Below are 19407 nucleotides of genomic sequence, written 5' to 3' on the forward strand. Positions count from 1 at the left end.
TACTATAAATTCCAAACTATCAATGAAACATAGCTTCAATCATATGAGCGGGACTTATAGCTTTTTGCCTCTTGAATAGTTTTGGCATCTCACTTTATCCATTGAAGTTTAGAATGATTGGTATCTATAGGAACTTCAGATTTCGAATAGTGTTATTGACTCTCCTAGTTCAGTATGATGATTCTTGAACACAGCTTCTTTATGAGTCTTGGTCGTGGCCCTAAGCACTTTGTTTTCCAGTATTACCACCGGATACATAAATGCCACAGACACATAATTGGGTGAACCTTTTCAGATTGTGACTCAGCTTTGCTACAGTCCCCAATTAGAGGTGTCCAGGGTTCTTAAGCACACTCTTTGTTTTTGCTTTGGACCTTGACTTTAACCGCTCAGTCTCAAGTTTTCACTTGACACCTACACGCCACAAGCACATGGTTAGGGACAGCTTGGTTTAGCCGATTAGACCAGGATTTTATTCCTTTAGGCCCTCCTATCCACTGATGCTCAAAGCCTTGGGATCCTTTTTATTTGCCCTTGCCTTTTGGTTTTAAGGGTTATTGGCTTTTTCTGCTTGCTTTTTCTTTTTCTCTTTTTTTTCTATTTTTTTCGCCTATTTTTTTTTTTCTGCAAGCTTTGTTCTTTGCTGCTTTTTCTTGCTTCAAGAATCATTTTTATGATTTTTCAGATTTTCAAATAACATGTCTCCTAGTCATCATTCTTTCAAGAGCCAACATTTTTAACATTCTTAAACAACAACTTCAAAAGACATATGCACTGTTCAAGCATACATTCAGAAAACAAGAAGCATTATCACCACATCAATATAATTAAACTAAGTTCAAGGATAAATTCAAAACTCATGTACTTCTTGTTCTTTTGAATTAAAACATTTTTCATTTAAGAGAGGTGATGGATTCATAGGACATTCATAACTTTAAGACAAAGTTACTAACTACTAATGATCATGTAATGAAGACACAAACATAGATAAGCACATAACATAGAAAACGAAAAACAGAGAAAGTAAGAACAAGGAATGAATCCACCTTAGTGATGGTGGCGTTTCCTTCTTGAGGAACCAATGATGTCCTTGAGCTCTTCTATGTCTCTTCCTTGTCTTTGTTGCTCCTCCTTCAGTGCTCTTAGATCTTCTCTGATTTCATGAAGGATGATGGAGTGCTCTTGATGTTCCACCCTTAGTTGCTTCTAATAATTGTGTGGAAGAAAATGTATCCCCTGAGGTATCTCAGGGATCTCTTGATTTGCAGTCAAATGTTCTACCACTGAGCTATAGACCCTTGATGGAAGCTTTTGTCTTCCCTTTCCTCTTTCTAGAGGTTTCTCTGGCCTTAGGTGCCATCAATGGTTATGGAAAAAAACAAAAAAGCTATGCTTTTACCACACCAAACTTAGAATGTTGCTCACCCTCGAGCAAAAGAAGAAAGAATAGAAGAATAAGAAGAAGATATGGAGGAGATGGATGGGAGTGTGTATTCGGCCATATGGGTGGGATTGGGTGGGAGAGAGATGTTGAATATTGAAGGTAGTGGGTGTATGGATGTGAATGGTAAATGGAAAGTAGAAGGGATGATCATGAATGGGAAGAGAGATGATGAGGTAGGTGGGGATACTGTGGGGTCCACAGATCCTGAGGTGTCAAGGCATTTACATCCCTGCACCAATTTAGGCATGCAAAATGCCCTTGCACACAACTCTGGGCGTTCAGCGCCAGGTTGGTGCCCATTTTGGGCGTTCAACGCCCCTTTGCTGCCATTTCTGGCGTTGAACGCCAGAACCATGCTTGTTCTGGGCGTTCAGCGCCAGGATGTTGCCATTTTGGGCGTTCAGCGCCAGAACCATGCTATGTTCTGGCGTTTGAACGCCAGGCAGATGCTCCTCCAGGGTGTGATTTTTCTTCTGCTGTTTTTGATTCCGTTTTCAATTTTTCTATTTATTTTGTGAATCCACATGATCATGAACCTAAGAAAACATGAAAAACAATGAAAATAAAAGTTAGATAAACATTGGGTTGCCTCCCAACAAGCGCTTCTTTAATGTCAATAGCTTGACAGTGGGCTCTCATGGAGCCTCACAGATGTGCAGAGCTTTGTTGAGACTCTCCAACACCAAACTTAGAGTTTGGATATGGGAGTTCAACACCAAACTTAGAGTTTGGTTGTGGCCTCCCAACATCAAACTTAGGGTTTGACTGTGGGGGCTCTGGTTGACTCTGCTTTGAGAGAAGCTTTTCAAGCTTCCTCTCCATGGTTGCAGAGGGAGATCCTTGAGTTTTGAATACAAGGGAGTTCTCATTCCATTGAAGGACTATTTCACCTCTGTCAACATTAATCACAGCTCTTGCTGTGGCCAGGAAAGGTCTTCCTAGGATGATGGATTCATCCTCTTCCTTTCCAGTATCCAGGACTATGAAATCAGTAGGGATGTAAAGGCCCTCAACCTTTACTAACACGTCCTCTACTTGTCCATAAGCCTGTCTTCTTGAGCTGTCTGCCATCTCTAATGAGATTTTAGCAGCTTGCACCCCATAGATTCCCAGTTTCTCTATTACAGAGAGGGGCATGAGGTTTATTCCTGAACCAAGGTCACACAAAGCCTTAAAGATCATGGTGCCTATGGTACAGGGTATTATGAACTTTCCAGGATCCTGTCTCTTCTGAGGCAATGTCAGTTGATCCAGATCACTTAGTTCATTGATGAACAAGGGAGGTTCAACTTCCCAAGCATCAATGCGAAACAATTTGGCATTCAGCTTCATGATTGCACCAAGAAACTTGGCAGTTTGCTCTTCAGTGACATCCTCATTCTCTTCAGAAGAGGAATACTCATCAGAGCTCATGAAGGGCATAAGGAGGTTCAATGGAATCTCTATGGTCTCTAGATGAGCCTCAGAGTCCTTTGGTTTCCCAGAGGGAAGCTCCTTATTGACCACTGGACGTCCCAGGAGGTCTTCCTCCTTGGGATTCACGTCCTCTCCTCTCCTCACAGGTTCGGCCATGGCGCTTATGTCAATGGCCTTGCACTCTCCTTTTGGGTTCTCTTCTGTATTGCTTGGGAGAGTACTAGGAGGGATTTCAGTGATTCTTTTACTCAGCTGGCCCACTTGTGCTTCCAGATTTCTAATGGAAGACCTTGTTTCATTCATGAAACTTACAGTGGCCTTAGATAGATCAGAGACTAGATTTGCTAAATTAGAAGCATTTTGTTCAGAGTTCTCTGTCTGTTGTTGAGTTGATGATGGAAAAGGTTTGCTATTGCTAAACCTGTTTCTCCCACCATTATTAAAGCCTTGTTGGGGCTTTTGATCCTTCCATGAGAAATTTGGATGATTTCTCCATGTTGAGTTATAGGTGTTTCCATGAGGTTCACCTAAGTAATTTACCTCTGCTATTGCAGGGTTCTCAGGATCATAGGCTTCTTCTTCAGAAGATGCCTCTTGAGTACTGTTGGATGCAGCTTGCATTCCATTCAGACTCTGAGAGATCATATTGACTTGCTGAGTCAATATTTTATTCTGTGCCAATATGGCATTCAGAGTATCAACTTCAAGAACTCCCTTCTTCATAGGCGTCCCATTACTCACAGGATTCCTTTCAGAAGTGTACATGAACTGGTTATTAGCAACCATGTCAATGAGTTCTTGAGCTTCTGCAGGCGTTTTCTTTAGGTGAATGGATCCACCTGCAGAAGTGTCCAGTGACATCTTTGATAGCTCAGATAAACCATCATAGAATATATCCAGGATGGTCCATTCTGAAAGCATGTCAGAAGGACACTTTTTGGTCAACTGTTTGTATCTTTCCCAAGCTTCATAGAGGGATTCACCTTCTTTCTGTCTGAAGGTTTGAACATCAGCTCTAAGCTTGCTCAGCTTTTGAGGAGGAAAGTACTTGGCTAAGAAAGCCGTGACCAGCTTATCCCAAGAGTTCAGGCTGTCTTTGGCTTGAGAATCCAACCATAATCTAGCTCTGTCTCTTACAGCAAAAGGGAAAAGCATGAGCCTGTAGACTTCAGGATCTACTCCATTAGTCTTAACAGTATCACATATCTGCAAGAATTCAGTTAAGAACTGAAAAGGATCTTCAGATGGAAGTCCATGAAACTTGCAGTTCTGCTGCATCAGAGAAACTAATTGAGGTTTCAGCTCAAAGTTGTTTGCTCCAATGGCAGGAATGGAGATGCTCCTTCCATGTAAATTGGAATTTGGTGCAGTAAAGTCACCAAGCATCTTCCTTACATTATTATTATTTTCGGCTGCCATCTCCTCTGCCTGTTCGAAAATTTCTGAAAGGTTATCTCTGGATTGTTGTATTTTAGCTTCTCTTAATTTTCTCTTCAGAGTCCTTTCAGGTTCTGGATCTGCTTCCACAAGAATGTTCTTATCCTTGCTCCTGCTCATATGACAAAGAAGAAGGCACAGAAAAATAATAATAATAATAAAGATCCTTTATACCACAGTATAGGGATCCCTTTGTGAGTGGAAGAAAAGAGGGGGAGACAAAGAATGTAATATAATGGAAGAAACACAACTGTAAGGATGGAAGAGAGGTGAGATGAGATGTTAGGATATGAATGAATAAATAGAATGAGATGGGGGAGGGATAATTTTCGAAAATTATTTTGAAAAAGAGTTAGTGATTTTCGAAATTGGTTTTTGAAAAATGTTAGTAATTTTCGAAAATTTTTGAAATCAAAAATAAAAAATAAAAATAGTTAGTTAATTAAAAAGAAATTTTTGAAAAAGAGGGAAGATATTTTCGAAAATTAGAGAGAAAGAGAGAGTTAGTTAGGTAGTTTTGAAAAAGTTTAAGAAACAAAAAGTTAGTTAGTTAGTTGAAACAAATTTTGAAAAGATAAGAAGTTAGGAAGTTAGAAAAGATATTTTGAAATCAAATTTTTGACAAAGATAAGATAAGAAGATATTTTGGAAAGATATGATAGAAATTAGTTTTTTTTTTTTTGAAAAAGATTTGATTTTTAAAATCTCAATTAATGACTTGATTCATAAGAAATCACAAGATATGATTCTAGAACTTAAAGTTTGAATCTTTCTTAACAAGCAAGTAACAAACTTCAAATTTTTGAATCAAAACATTAATTGATTATGTTATTTTCGAAAATTTGAGATAAAAATGAGAAAAAGATTTTTGAAAATTATTTTTGGAATTTTCGAAAATAACCAAGAATTTTGAAAAAGATTTGATTTTTGAAAAAGATTTTGAAAAAGATAAGATTTTCAAATTGAAAATTTGATTTGACTCATGAGAAACAATTTGGTTTTAAAAATTTTTTGAAAAAGTCAACTCAATTTTCGAATTTGATGAGAGAAAAAGGGAAAGATATTTTTTTTATTTTTAAAATTTTTATGAAAAACATGAAAATTATGCAATGCATGAAATTTTTAGATCAAAACAATGAATGCATGCAATAATGCTATGAATGTCAAGATGAACACCAAGAACACTTTGAATGTCAAGATGAACATCATAGACACAATTTTGAAAAATTTTTAATGCAAAGAAAACATGCAAGACACCAAACTTAGAATTCTTTAATGCTTAGACACTAAGAATTCAAGAATGCATATGATAAACATGAAAAGACACAAAACAAAAAATCATCAAGATCAAACAAGAAGACTTACCAAGAACAACTTGAAGATCATGAAGAACACTATGAATGCATGATATTTTCGAAAAAATGCAAGATGCATATGCAATTGACACCAAACTTATAATATGACTCAAGACTCAAACAAGAAACAGAAAAATATTTTTGATTTTTATGATTTTCTAATTTTTTTGGATTTTTTTTTTTTTGAATTTTTCGAAAATTAATTGAAAAAGAAAAAATAAGGATTCCAAAATTTTTAATATGAATTCCAGGAATCTTGCATTCTTAGTCTAAAGCTTCAGTCCAGGAATTAGACATGGCTCACTAGCCAGCCAAGCTTTCAATAAAAGCTCCGGTCCAAAACACTAGACATGGCCAATGGCCAGCCAAGCTTTAGCATGTAATTTAGATATGACATGCCTGACATACTCATTCCCAAAGGAATAGACATGGCTTTACAGCCAGCCAGGCTTCAACATGCTTCATGAAACACTAGAATTCATTCTTAAAAATTCTGAAGCCATAGAATAATTTATTTTTGAAAACATTTTTATTTTTTTTCGAAAACAGATGAGAGATTTTTGAAATTATTTTTGAAAAAGAAAAGAAAATTACCTAATCTGAGCAACAAGATGAACCGTCAGTTGTCTAAACACGAACAATTCCCCGGCAACGGCGCCAAAAACTTGGTGCTGTTGCCGGATCAAAAGGGAATCTGGCACTGATGTTACCGGACCAAAAGCTTGCCGAAAACTCAAACAATCCCCGGAAATGGCGCCAAAAACTTGGTGCACGAAATTGTGATCTCTGGTAATGGTTTCTTAGGCCAGATACTCTGATCTAGTTTTACAGTCTGTCACAACTTCGATACAACTAACCAGCAAGTGCACTGGGTCGTCCAAGTAATACCTTACGTGAGTAAGGGTCGAATCCCACGGAGATTGTTGGTATGAAGCAAGCTATGGTCACCTTGTAAATCTCAGTCAGGCGAATATAAAATAGTTATGTGGTTTTCAAATATTAATTAATAAAATAGGGATAGAGATACTTATGTAATTCATTGGTAGGAATTTCAGATAAGCGAATGGAGATGCTTTTCGTTCCTCTGAACCTCTGCTTTCCTGCTATCTTCATCCAATTAGTCTTACTCCTTTCCATGGCTGGCTTTATGCAAGGGCATCACCGTTGTCAGTGGCTACATCCCCTCCTCTCAGTGAATAATATGCTCACGCACCCTGTCACGGCACGGCTATTCATCTGTCGGTTCTCGATCATGCTGGAATAGGATTCACCCTCCTTTTGCGTCTGTCACTAACGCCCAACAATCGCGAGTTTGAAGCTCGTCACAGTCATTCAATCATTGAATCCTACTCGGAATACCACAGACAAGGTTTAGACTTTCCGGATTCTCTTGAATGCCGCCATCATTCTAGCTTACGCCACGAAGATTCTGGTTAGGAGATCTAAGAGATACTCATTCTAGCTTAATTCATGTAGAACAGAAGTGTTTGTCAGGCACGCGTTCATAAGGGGGAAGGATGATGAGCGTCACACATAATCATCACCTTCATCACGTTCTTGGGTGCGAATGGATATCTTAGAAGCGAAATAAGAAGAATTGAATAGAAAACAGTAGTACTTTGCATTAATCTTTGAGGAACAGCAGAGCTCCACACCTTAATCTATGGAGTGTAGAAACTCTACCGTATGAAAATACATAAGTGAAGGTCCAGGCATGGCCGAGATGGCCAGCCCGCAAAACGTGATCACAGGATCAAAATACAATCCAGGATGCCTAATACAATAGTAAGAGGTCCTATTTATAATAAACTAGCTACTAGGGTTTACATGAGTAAGTATTTGATGTATAAATCCACTTCCGGGGCCCACTTGGTGTGTGTTTGGGCTGAGCTTAAGTGTTGCACGTGCAGAGGCCATTTGTGGAGTTGAACGCCAGTTTTTGTGCCAGTTTGGGCGTTCAACTCTGGTTTTGGATCCTTTTCTGGCGCTGGACGCCAGATTTGGGTAGAAAGCTGGCGTTGAACGCCAGTTTACGTCGTCAATTCTTGGCCAAAGTATGGACTATTATATATTGCTGGAAATCCCTGGATGTCTACTTTCCAACGCAATTGAAAGCGCGCCATTTAGAGTTCTGTAGCTCCAGAAAATACACTTTGAGTGCAGGGAGGTCAGAATCCAACAGCATCAGCAGTCCTTCTTCAACCTCTGAATCTGATTTTTGCTCAAGTCCCTCAATTTCAGCCAGAAAATACCTGAAATCACAGAAAAACACACAAACTCATAGTAAAGTCCAGAAATGTGAATTTAACATAAAAACTAAGGAAAACATCCCTAAAAGTAACTAGATCCTACTAAAAACATACTAAAAATAATGTCAAAAAGCGTATAAATTATCCGCTCATCATAGAAGAAAGGGAGGAAGTCAATCAAGGGAGTCCACACTACTCCAATAAAATAGAGAGTTGCATAAAGGGTGAGTTCATTGAACCACCAATTCAAGAAGCACTTGATGAAGATGATGCTCTAACCATCATACAACACGCAAGTTCTGAAATCAAGGTGGTGAAGGCAATCAACATGAGCACTAAAAAGAGGATGGTGACCAAGAAAAGAAGGACAATATCCATGAAGAAGAAAAGGTCAACCAAAAGCCATCCCACCCTTACCCCCAACAAGCAAGTTTACTCAAGCTAACAACAGAAGAAGGCTTGCTGGAGAGAGGCACTCAAAACAAGGGGCATTAATTGGCTCCTCTTTCCTCTTGAGGTCATTCCTCTTAACAAACTGGAAGAAGAGGAAGAAATTCATGAACAACATGTCAAGCTAATGACATTAAAAGAGCGCTTGTTGGGAGGCAACCCAACTGTAGGTAACATTTTCTTTCCTTGCTTAGTTTACTTTCAATAATTTGACATATGATTGCATTCTAAGTTTGGTGTTGCCATGCAACAAAATGATTTTCAATCTTCACTAGGTATTTGCATCATTCTAAAATGACAGTGTCACACTAAGTTTGGTGTTGCCACTTAACTTTCATGCAAAGTACCATGCCAACACCACTTATTAATGCCATCACAATGTTGCTGTTTTTAGTTCTTGTGCCTTTATTGTGATCCTTAATCTTGCTTGCTAAAACACATGCATACTCACACTTTATTCTAAGACATTCATGATCCATCATAAACCCCATCACCACTGTTTTACTTGTTGCTTGAGGATAAGCAATCATTCTAAGTTTGGTGTGGGAAGGGAAAGAATAGGAGGAAAAGGACAACAACAATGAAGATGAACTACAAGGTGGTAAAGTTCCTTTTTCCTCTTACTTATTTCCAGCACTTTAAATTGCATGATTGTCTTCTATTTATGCATATGTGATTACTTCTTGTGAATAAGCATAATTTGATATTTGATTTGTAACATGTTGCTATGATATCATGATTATAATCTTGAATTTTACTTGCACCCAATATCTTTAAGACTACAACAAAGAAATCATTCTTTTGAAAGGAAAATGTTGAAGAATTTTATAAATCTTGGGGCAAGCAAAAGATTAAGAGGAGTGGAGGTTCTGATTGTATGATTGTATATTGAGGTTGCATGTTTGTGAAAACTTGCATGGAGCTCATAGACAGGAATTGAAATTTAGAGAAGTATTATGGAATTTCTCAAACATCTATTGATCCAAGAAGCAGCAACAAAAAGAAAACAAAAGAAAAAGAAAAACAAAGAAGAATCCCAAGGCTCTGAGCATTAATTACTAGGAAGAAAAAGAAAGAAACAAGAACTCAAAGAGTTATTGTCCTAGTTAAATGCTTGTGGTGGATTTGTGTCAAAGAGAGAGGCTTGAGCAAGTATATCCTAAGGGGTGTTTCAACACCTAATACCTTAGACCAACTGGTTTGGGAGTATTGATTGAAAGCTTATCTTAAAAAGCCGCTTTGAGACATGATACCTAGAGTCGAGGCCAAGATACAAAAAGAAAAAAAAATGCTAGAAAATAAGTGCTGCTTCAAAGGTGACAATCTATAAAGAGGATTCCATAATATCATTTGAATGAAAGTCCGAAGATCTAATACTTCAAAAATGTAAGGACTAATGAGTACTGGAATCCTTGCATAAGCATACAAATTAGAGTTAACCCCACTGTCACTTATTCACTTCACCCACTAAGGCATCATAAGCAATTGTTCAATACATTCCAATTAAGAGAATTCTTTGTGCATAGTTCTTTTCTTGCTTGGGGACAAGCAAGATTTAAGTTTGGTGTTGTGATGCCAGGGTATCATGGCTAGTTTTACTAGCCATTTTTTGTATGCTTTAGGTTGGTTTCATGCATTTTCTTAGGAAATAAGAAAGTATTTGGTTGAAAATGCATTCACACCATGATTCAAGCAAACATTGTAAATTTTGAATGATTTCATGAGAATTATGCATGAATTGAATGGTAAAATGGATGATGCATAATCTCATGATTAAGAACAAGACTTTGATGCACTTTGTTTGATTGGTTTCAGGTAACAAGAAGCCAAGAAGACCCACGTTAATAGCCACGTTAGTTACACTAACGTGGGCATTAACATGGAAGAAAGGAGGCAGCTGTGAAAGTTAGTGGAAAAAGTGAACGCCACTAACGTTTGCGAAGCAAAGAAGGCCTACGTTAGTGGCCACGTTAGTTACACTAACGTGGACAAATTCTCACCCGGCAGCCTGACCATGCCTTCTTCAAACAAGGATAACTTGAGCCAAAAAGCTCCAAATGAAATGATTCCAGTGGCATTGGAAAGTAGGATTCCAGAGCTTTCCAAGCATATATGGCACTACATGGTGGACACTAAATTTGAGGGAGAAAACCTGCCCCGAAAGTGCAAAGATGAACATGGTATCAACCTGTAGTAAGGCCAACTGACCTCTTCACCTTCCAAGAAGTGTAACTCGAGTTGTAGAGCTCCAAATGATGCGCTTTCAAAGGCGTTAGAAAGTAGACATCCAGGGATTTCCAACAATATATAATAGTATGGGGTGGACATTAAGTTTGAGCTCCAGAACCTGGAAATATTAACCCCCTGGATGCGGACGTTATTGGCACTCACTTTTGCCAATAACGCCAGCCACTATGCCAGCAACCATGTCCCCTTCAAAGGAGTATAACTTGAGTTACAGAGGTCCAATTGAGGTAATTCTAGTTGCGTTAGAAAGCTGACATTCAGAGCTTTCAAACGATATTTAATACTCTATAGTGGGCGTGAAATTGGAGCACAAACCAGAGGCATCTTTTAAGCCCCAAAAACACCAACTGGGTAGCAAGTGTGACGTTAGCCACACTAACTTCAGCACTAACGCCACACTTGTAGCATTAGTGTGGCTAACGTTAGCACTGACATTAGCACCTGGACCTCAACTTGATTCACTTACAAGGACCACCCAACCTCAAGGAAGCAAGCCCACAAGTATCAATCAATCACGGCCACAAGAAGCATCGAGAATAGTTAATTTTCATTTCATTGTAATTTGATTTTAATTTCATTTTGTAATTTAGGAGAGCCTATAAAAAGGCCTTAGTTTCTACATTAAATTCATTCTGGAATGGGGGATTGAAGAGGGGTCTTCGGACTCCCTCCCCTCACACACTTTTCCTTCTCTTTCTTTTCTTTGTACTTTTCATTTATGAATTTTGAAGTTTCAATTTTAGTTTTAATCTTCATCTTTACTTTTCTGCACTTTCTTTCTTTTCTATTTTGGTAGAGCAATGATCAACTAACTCTTTTCATTGGGTTAGAAAGCTTTATTGTGATTCAATGGATCAATTGTAGTTCTTATTCTTCTTCTTCTTTCTTTTCTCTTGATTTTACTAGAGAGCTTTCGATCTTCATCCAATTGGGTAATTGTCTCGGAAGAGAAATTGCTCATACTTGGATTTTCTCTGAACCTTGGAAGAGGAATGAGGAAATCATGCTAGAAATGCTCTCTCACATTGGATTAGGTTGGGGGTTGGATGGATATTGTGACATTTAATCCTACCAATACTTTGATCTATGAATGTGTGTGGTATAATCAGTGACCAAACTTCATCTCTTTCCATGAGCAATTAAATCAAAGAATTGGGAAATTGTTCAAGCTTAGAGAGATTGGATTACCAAGGAATTGGGATCCAATCACTTAAGATTGCCAAGGAGATCAATGAATGCATTGATTGAGGAAGAGATGAGAATGAACTTGATCCGGAGGATTGCAATATCTCTTGATCCCAATGTTCATTTTATTTTTAGTTCTTACATTTACTTTTCTTGCCATTTTACTTTTATGCACTTTATTGCTTTCTTTACTTTTATGCCAATTACATTTCCTTGATTACTTATCACTCCAATATGATTCGTCTAACTAGGATAATTAATCAACTATTGATTGCTTAATCCGTTAATCTCTGTGGGATTCGACCTCACTCTTTTGTGAGTTATTACTTGACGACAATTCGGTATACTTGCCGAGGAAAATCTGTTGAGAGACAAGTTTCCGTGCATCAATAATATGCTTAATAAAATCGACGACCTTGCCGTCGATATTTGATTTAATAAAATCGACACAATTGTCGTCGATTTAATTATTTAGATAGCGACAAATTATGTGTCTATATTTTGTTTTTTTGTCTATTTTAAACTTAAAAAGCGACAACTCTGCCCTCGATTTTAATAGTTATATATTTTAATTATTTTTTGCCTATTTAAAAAATAGTAAACAATTAATGCAAATAAACTTTTAAATATAGAAAAAAAAAATAGTAAACAATTAATACAAATAAACTTTTAAATATTAGATAATAAATTTACAAACTTATCAAAATAATAAATAATCCTCTAATATAAAGATTCAAGACAAAATAAATAATCCTCATTAATTAACTAAATCATTTCTTTTCAAATTCTTTCTACAGTTTTTCTTTTCCAATCACTATAGCTATCAGTATACATTATCATAACTACCCTTCTCATTTTCTATGCATTATTACAAGAACAAAATAATAATAATAATGTTGACTATCTTAATTATATTTTCATCTTCTTTCAGTCATCATAAATATTCTCTGAAAACAAATTAAATTTCTATGCATTATTACAAGAACAAAATAATAATAATAATAATGTTGACTATCTTAATTATATTTTCATCTTCATTCAGTCATCATAAATATTCTCTGAAAAAACAATTTAAAAATGATGAATAAGAATGAAAAATCACCCTCTTCCATTTCCTGCATACAAAAAAAGAAGGAGTTTGATTATGATTATGCGTGCAGCGTGCATATCACTAGTAACTTACATATACATTAACTAATTAATTAATCAGAAAAGAATAATTTAGTACCTAATGATTGTGCAGCACTGTGATTTATCATAAGAAGGTATATGAGACAATGGAAAGTGAGTGTTGTTAATTGATGGAAATGGATCCTCTCCAGTTTTTTCAACACTTGAGGAAATGCAGTGTGATCTTTCACCATTAACTTTATAAGTGGGGCCAAAATTAAATATGAGAGAGAGTGTAATAAAAGGTGAGAGATCACAATTGACACCATCCAGTTTTTTCTTTACTGGAGAGGATCCACTCCCGTTAATTGATAGAAGCTGGCGTGAGTAGGTAACAACATTCATGATGATTATGAACGGTACTGATCATGCGTTAGACAAAGGTGAAATTACATATTAGCACCTGACAAATCACAATGCAAAAAAAGAAAAAGTTAAAGTTAGAATTAGACAAAGAGGTTTGGAACCAAAAGCAAAAACCAAGAAAAGCATCAGAGTTTAAAAAATTAATTAAAATAAAATAAAATAATCACTAATCAGCTAATTATAAATTAAAATAGAGATATTTTGCATATATTCTGTTGTATTAATCATGATGCAAAATTCACAAACAATATGGTACAGAGGAGTTTGTACAAGAATTCAACCTACTAAGCCTCTTAAAGAAACAAATAAAATGAGCTACTATAACTGCAGCAACATAAACTAAAGAGATTTAATGGGAAAAAAAACTCTGAAAAAAGCTGAAAAGAAATATGACATAAACTGATAAAAAAACATTATGGCGACAAATGATTAAGGGGGGAGAAACAATGATTAGCTTCTTATGTATAGAAAAGGGGAAAAAATTCCATGTTTATTAACACAAAATAAACTTAAAAATTCCCCCAAATTGACATTATTGACATGGAACAAGCTAAACAGCAATAGCCATCCATGAATAAAAGGCATGAACAGCAGCAAATAATCTGAGACAGTAGGATGATCATGAAAAAGAAAAGAAACAGGAAGAGCATGCACAATGAACAAAGAAACAGGGATAAACTAGTTTCATTGACTCACATTCGAGAGTGCCGCCACACCACAAGGCAGAGTGTAATTGAATACTATGTTTATGAATTGAAATTGATTATTTCCAAGATAACCCATGAGTCTTCTGCCAACACAAGACACTTTCATGTTCCCAATATGATCCTTTAATTCACTTCTAACCCATAGGGTAAGAAATATTCCTACCATTTGCTTGCTTGCAACAACACAATACCACACAACATTTTCCCACTAAGTACCACTAACTAAATCAGTCAGTATCTGCTATTGCATCCAATGATGAACCATTACTATTGCAAAAGAATTATCAATGTAAAGACCCAAAACACTAAGTAGATATATTATCATGTATCGAACCAAATTTCAATCGGATGATGATATTGGATATCTAAAATTGAAGACAATGTTTTTGATGAATTATCTAAGAACATATTGCAAACAACTTAAGCACCAATATTGCAGTCAATATTGCCCTTCATTGCCTTCTTTCTCATAACAATATTCTAGTGCTAATCAACAACTAAGCATGAAAGCACCCTAAACACTGCCAAATAACATTCAACTACAAAAATATATTGATGGAAAAGTACAAAGAATCATGATGCAGTAGCAACCAAGAAACAGTGAGTACCATTCACAGTAACATTTCAGGCACATAGCATGGATGCAGTTAGGCAACACAATTTTACTATTCACTTCCATGCATATTCCACATTCTTCTTCTCTTTCAATGTCTATATCAGAATATTGTTGATGATCCTCATCGTCTCTTTTTCGATACCTCTCCATACAAACAGCCTTCTGTTTCTTATCCTTTAAATCTGTAACCCCTTTCTGAAGTTGTAACAAAGACAGATAAATTACTGCTGATCAATGCAAAAACTCAACAAATCAGCCAAATTAACTGACACAAAGATGCAAAATAACTTATCATACAACAAAATAGAGGAACAAATACCATAGAATTCTCTAATGCTAGCTTTCATTTCATGAGTAGACATGGTAGTTGTTCCATCCACATATACCTGCACCATGAGAAACATTTTTCAGCCTATCCCAATTTCTCAGCTCAATATGAAAAATCCCAATAACTAATCATTGTCTATACCTTGTAAATTAGGATTCTTAACAAGCCAAGTGCTCCAGAGAATCCAATGACGAAGGAACTGCCATCTCATCCATGCCTCCTTCTCGTCTCAACTGCTCCCCTAAGCACAGGCACTGCATCATGTTCTTCAAACTCCTCCTCTTCTTCCTCCTCCCCTGCCTATTTCCATTTCCCATGCTTTCTCAACTCACCCAATAACTTCCCACAAGCCACAACCGTTGAACCACTGTCACATATCAAATTCAAATGAAATCACAAAATCATCACTGAAAACAACAAAAACTGTTTCCATTTCCTATTCAATTAAACATTTAAACTAAATTAGTTTTCCAAAAAAAAAACAAAACAAAACCGAAAACCTCAGCTATATGTTCAGGGAAATCATATCAAAATCTCACCATCCGAAATTGAAAAGTGATAAGAATCAAACGAATTCAACGGAAAAATAAGTAATGTCACAAAACTAAAGCGAAACCGATGCAAAAATAATAAATTCGCTAAACAATCAAATAGGAACCTCGTACATGACTTCAGTGGTGAATTGAATTGAATTGAGCTCTCAATTCAGGAACCGGTGGAGAAGTCGGAAACACAAAAGAAGAAAAAAAAATTGAAACTGAAAAAAGAAAGAATAAAAGAGAGCTATGATTAGAGCAAAGTAAAAGTAACCTTTGGTATTTGAGAAAAAGAAAAGTAGAGGGAAAAAGCAGAAGGGAGATGAATAGTAACGGCGATTGCTGAAATTCTAGCAATGCATCCATCAATTGAGAGAGAGTGGAGAAGGACCAAAGTAGGAGGAGCGAGGGTAGCAACAGAAAGAAGGAGCGACGGCGGCACGGCAGCAGCAGAGTGACAGGCGGCGTGAGCAAGAGGAGCGACAGCGGCATGGCAACAACAGAGCACGACGGCGGCACGAGCAAATGGAGTAACGGCGGCGCAACCGTGACGCCAGCAACGGAGATTAGGGTTGGTGAATTTGGGGTAAAATGAGGGTTGGTGAGAAATGTAGAAAAGAAAAAGGATGAAACAGAGGGTTGGTGAGGAATATAGGGGTAAAATTGTGTTTCTGAAGTTGGAGGCGGGAGGTAGGAGCGGGGTTTGGTATTTTTAGCAATAAAAATTGACGGTGTTGATGTCGATTTTAATTTGAAAAAAGTAACGCGTTTTGCGTCTATTTTATACATTAAATCCACACCGTTTATTTATTTTTAGAAAATAATTTAGACCGTTTAAATTTATCGATGGAAGTATTGTCGATATTTTAAATATAAAAATAAATGTAATGTCCGTCGATTTTAAAATAAAAGTATTTTCTGCCGCTACTTTGTCGACCATATGACGATAGTTAAAAATGGTTTAATGCAGCACAAAAAAAAATCGACGACAAGGCTGTCGATTTTATTATTTTATTTTTAATTATCTTTTTTTAAAATATCGTCAGCAAGCCGTCGAAAAATATTGACGGGAGAGATAGCCATCGATTTTTTGCGTCGAAAAATACGCTTTTTCTTGTAGTGCAACTCTAAAAACAAGCTTCATACATACAACATAACCATACATCAACAACTAAAGCTCATACTATACCAAACCACAATGAAAAAGAGGTTCCTTACCTTATCCAACGAGATTAGGGGTAAAATCTATCAATTACCCGCTACTAGAGATCACCTAAACAAGCAAAACCACAAAATTTACTCAAAACCATAACCTCAAAAACGCAGAAATCTAGGGCATGAAACTGGGACTTGGGCTTCAAGTTCTTACCAGATTTGCTTGGATAGAAACGTAGAGCTCAACGAGAGCTTCGCGTGGCCGCAAACGGCTTGTCAATCGGAACTCCGTAGCTCAAGTTATGGCTCTCGGAAGGTAGAGGTGAATAGTGAAACCCCACCCTCACCTCTCTTCTCTCTCAAATCTGGTGTGTGTGTGTGTGTTATGGTTGAAGGGTTCATTAATGAACCCTTATATATGTTGGACTTGGGCCCAACTTGGGCCCGATCCAATCCGTTAGCGTTTTTAGCCCGTTCGGTCCAACTTTGGGCTAAACCTTAAACACTAACGTCCGACTTTCCATTTCTAATACTTTTCTAAGGCTTTCAACTGTTTTCACTTTTTTTCGCGCAATACCGGGCAGACTTGAATCGGTTCAACTGTCGGTTCGCGGTTTTTCGCAGAAAACACATTTTCTGATTCAGAAAAACCTACTGAATCTAAAAATCATATTTAAATCCCCAAATTCTCGTCCTAACTTTCCGAAATCTAATTTGAGCATTTAAATAATTTTATTTGTGAAAACTCCAGTTCTTACAGTAGCTGCAGTGGTTAGGGTGGCGGCGGTGGTGCTGTGAGTGAGGAAAGGAGAAGAAGAAGCTCGTGCGACGAAAAAGCTCATTGAAGGAGAGAGGAACAACTCGTTTGATCTGTGATTTTGTGTGTGTGAAAGGAGCTCGATAGGGTGGGGGTGAAGTTAGGTTTAAATTAAAATTTTCTTATGGAAAATTTTAAATTACAGATGGATTTTCTGTCTGTAATAATTTAATAAAACGTAATGTTTTTGTCCAATTAATTACAGGCGAATTTTCCGTCTGTAACCATTGTCCATGAAAAAAATTAATTTTTTTCGACAGAATTATCGACGAATTCTCTTTTCCGTCTGTAATTTATGCTAATTCATTTTTTTTGTTTTTCGACAAAAAATCCCTCTGAAATTCCGTCTGTATTTCCGTGGGATAAAATCCGTCTGAAAATACCTGTCTGTAATAACTAGTTTTCTAGTAGTGTTTCTTCGCATTTTTTTCTTTTTCTCTGCGCTCTGATGAGCGGATAATTTATACCCTTTTTGGCATTGTTTTTACATAGTTTTTGGTATGTTTTAGTTACTATTTATTATATTTTTATTAGTTTTTATTCAAAAATCACATCTCTTAACTTTACTATGAGTTTGTGTGTTTTTCTATGATTTCTAGAATAGTCCATACTTTATCCGAGATTTGATGGCCCAAACTGGCTTTCAAAGTCAGCCTAAAAATTCTGGCATAAAACGCCCAAACTGGCACCAGAATTGGAGTTAAATGTCCAAACTGGCACCAAAGCTGGCGTTTAACTCCAGGAACATCCTAAGCACGAAAAAGCTTCAATGCTCAGCTCAAGCACACATCAAATGGGTCCCGAAAGTGGATTTCTGCACTATTTGCACTTAGTTACTCATTTTCTGTAACCCTAGGTTACTAGTCTAGTATAAAAACTACTTTTAGAGATTCATTTTGGACTTTATGACATTTTTACATTTCATATTGTACCTCTGATAGCATGAGTCTCTAAACCTCATAGGTGGGGATGAGGAGCTCTGCTGTGTTTCAATGGATTAATGCAATTATTACTGTTTTCTATTCAATTACGCTTGATTCTATTCTAAGATATTCACTCGTATTTCAATATGGAGAATATGATGATCCGTGACACTCATCATTATCCTCAACCCTATGAACGCGTGCCTGACAACCACTCCGTTCTATCTGAGCTCAACGTAATCATTGGGCGACAGCTTGAATGCGTATCTCTTGGGTTTCTAATCCACGGACCGAGTCCGGAGGTTAGAACCTTCGTGGTATAGGCTAGAATCAATGGCAGCATTCCTGGAATTCGAAAAGTCTAAACCTTGTCTGTGTTATTCCGAGTAGGATATGGAAGGGGATGACTGTGACGAGCTTCAAACTCGCGAATGTTGGGCGCAGTGACAGTGTGCAAAAGGATAATGGTCCTATTCCGACGCTAGTAAGAACCGACAGATGATTAGCCGTGCGGTAACAGCGCTTGGTATTTTTCATCCGAGAGGATCATACAACCTGCTATGGAAGGAAACCATGCGTGTTTGGAGAAGAAGACAGTAGGAAAGTAGAGATTCAGATGACAGGGTATCTCCGGAACCTCAACCTGTTTCCCATTACTGAATCACAAGTACTGTTTATTTCATGTTATTTATTTTCATAAGTATAACCACTATTATCATTAATCTCCTGACTAAGATTTACAAAATAACCATAGCTTGCTTCAAGCCGACAATCTCCGTGGGATCGACCCTTACTCACGTAAGGTATTATTTGGACGACCCAGTGCACTTGCTGGTTAGTTGTGCGGATTTGTGAAAAGTGTAATTACAATTTCGTGTACCAAGTTTTTGGTGCCGTTGCCGGGGATTGTTCGAGTTTGGAAAACTGACGGTTTATTTTGTTGCTTAGATTAGGAAAAATTTGTCTTTTTGGTTTAGAGTCACTAACATTGAGTCTTCTATTATTG

The 19407-nt window shown here is 37.0% G+C and overlaps 1 protein-coding gene and 1 non-coding gene across 11 annotated transcripts; one reads left to right on the top strand and one right to left on the bottom strand.

The window, feature by feature from the left end:
- Positions 1 to 3775: 3775 nt before the first annotated feature.
- On the top strand, positions 3776 to 3883 carry LOC112760997 (small nucleolar RNA R71). Its single transcript, XR_003181407.1, has one exon. It is a non-coding gene; the product is annotated as a small nucleolar RNA R71 (small nucleolar RNA).
- An 8782-nt stretch (positions 3884 to 12665) lies between these two features.
- Positions 12666 to 16191, bottom strand: LOC112757241 (E3 ubiquitin-protein ligase AIRP2). Of its 10 annotated transcripts, none has more exons than XR_011874379.1 (7): positions 15898 to 16191; positions 15629 to 15727; positions 15112 to 15337; positions 14962 to 15028; positions 14635 to 14837; positions 13012 to 13356; positions 12666 to 12898 (listed from the first exon to the last, which is right to left on the bottom strand). XR_011874379.1 is itself a non-coding variant. In XM_072220863.1 (7 exons), the coding sequence occupies exons 4-6, from the start codon at positions 15002 to 15004 to the stop codon at positions 13350 to 13352; spliced, it is 285 nt and encodes a 94-aa protein (XP_072076964.1). In that variant the 5' UTR covers positions 15005 to 15028; positions 15112 to 15337; positions 15629 to 15727; positions 15898 to 16094; the 3' UTR covers positions 12666 to 12898; positions 13012 to 13349. The 10 variants fall into 10 exon arrangements, 4 of the variants coding, with proteins under 4 accessions (XP_072076964.1, XP_072076965.1, XP_072076962.1 ...); XR_011874376.1 differs by having other exon boundaries at positions 15636 to 15727; positions 15841 to 16189; XR_011874377.1 differs by having other exon boundaries at positions 15636 to 15727; positions 15898 to 16139.
- Between the last annotated feature and the right edge of the window lie 3216 nt (positions 16192 to 19407).

The sequence above is a fragment of the Arachis hypogaea genome, chromosome 16 (assembly GCF_003086295.3).
Source record: "Arachis hypogaea cultivar Tifrunner chromosome 16, arahy.Tifrunner.gnm2.J5K5, whole genome shotgun sequence".
Classification (NCBI taxonomy): Eukaryota; Viridiplantae; Streptophyta; class Magnoliopsida; order Fabales; family Fabaceae; genus Arachis; species Arachis hypogaea.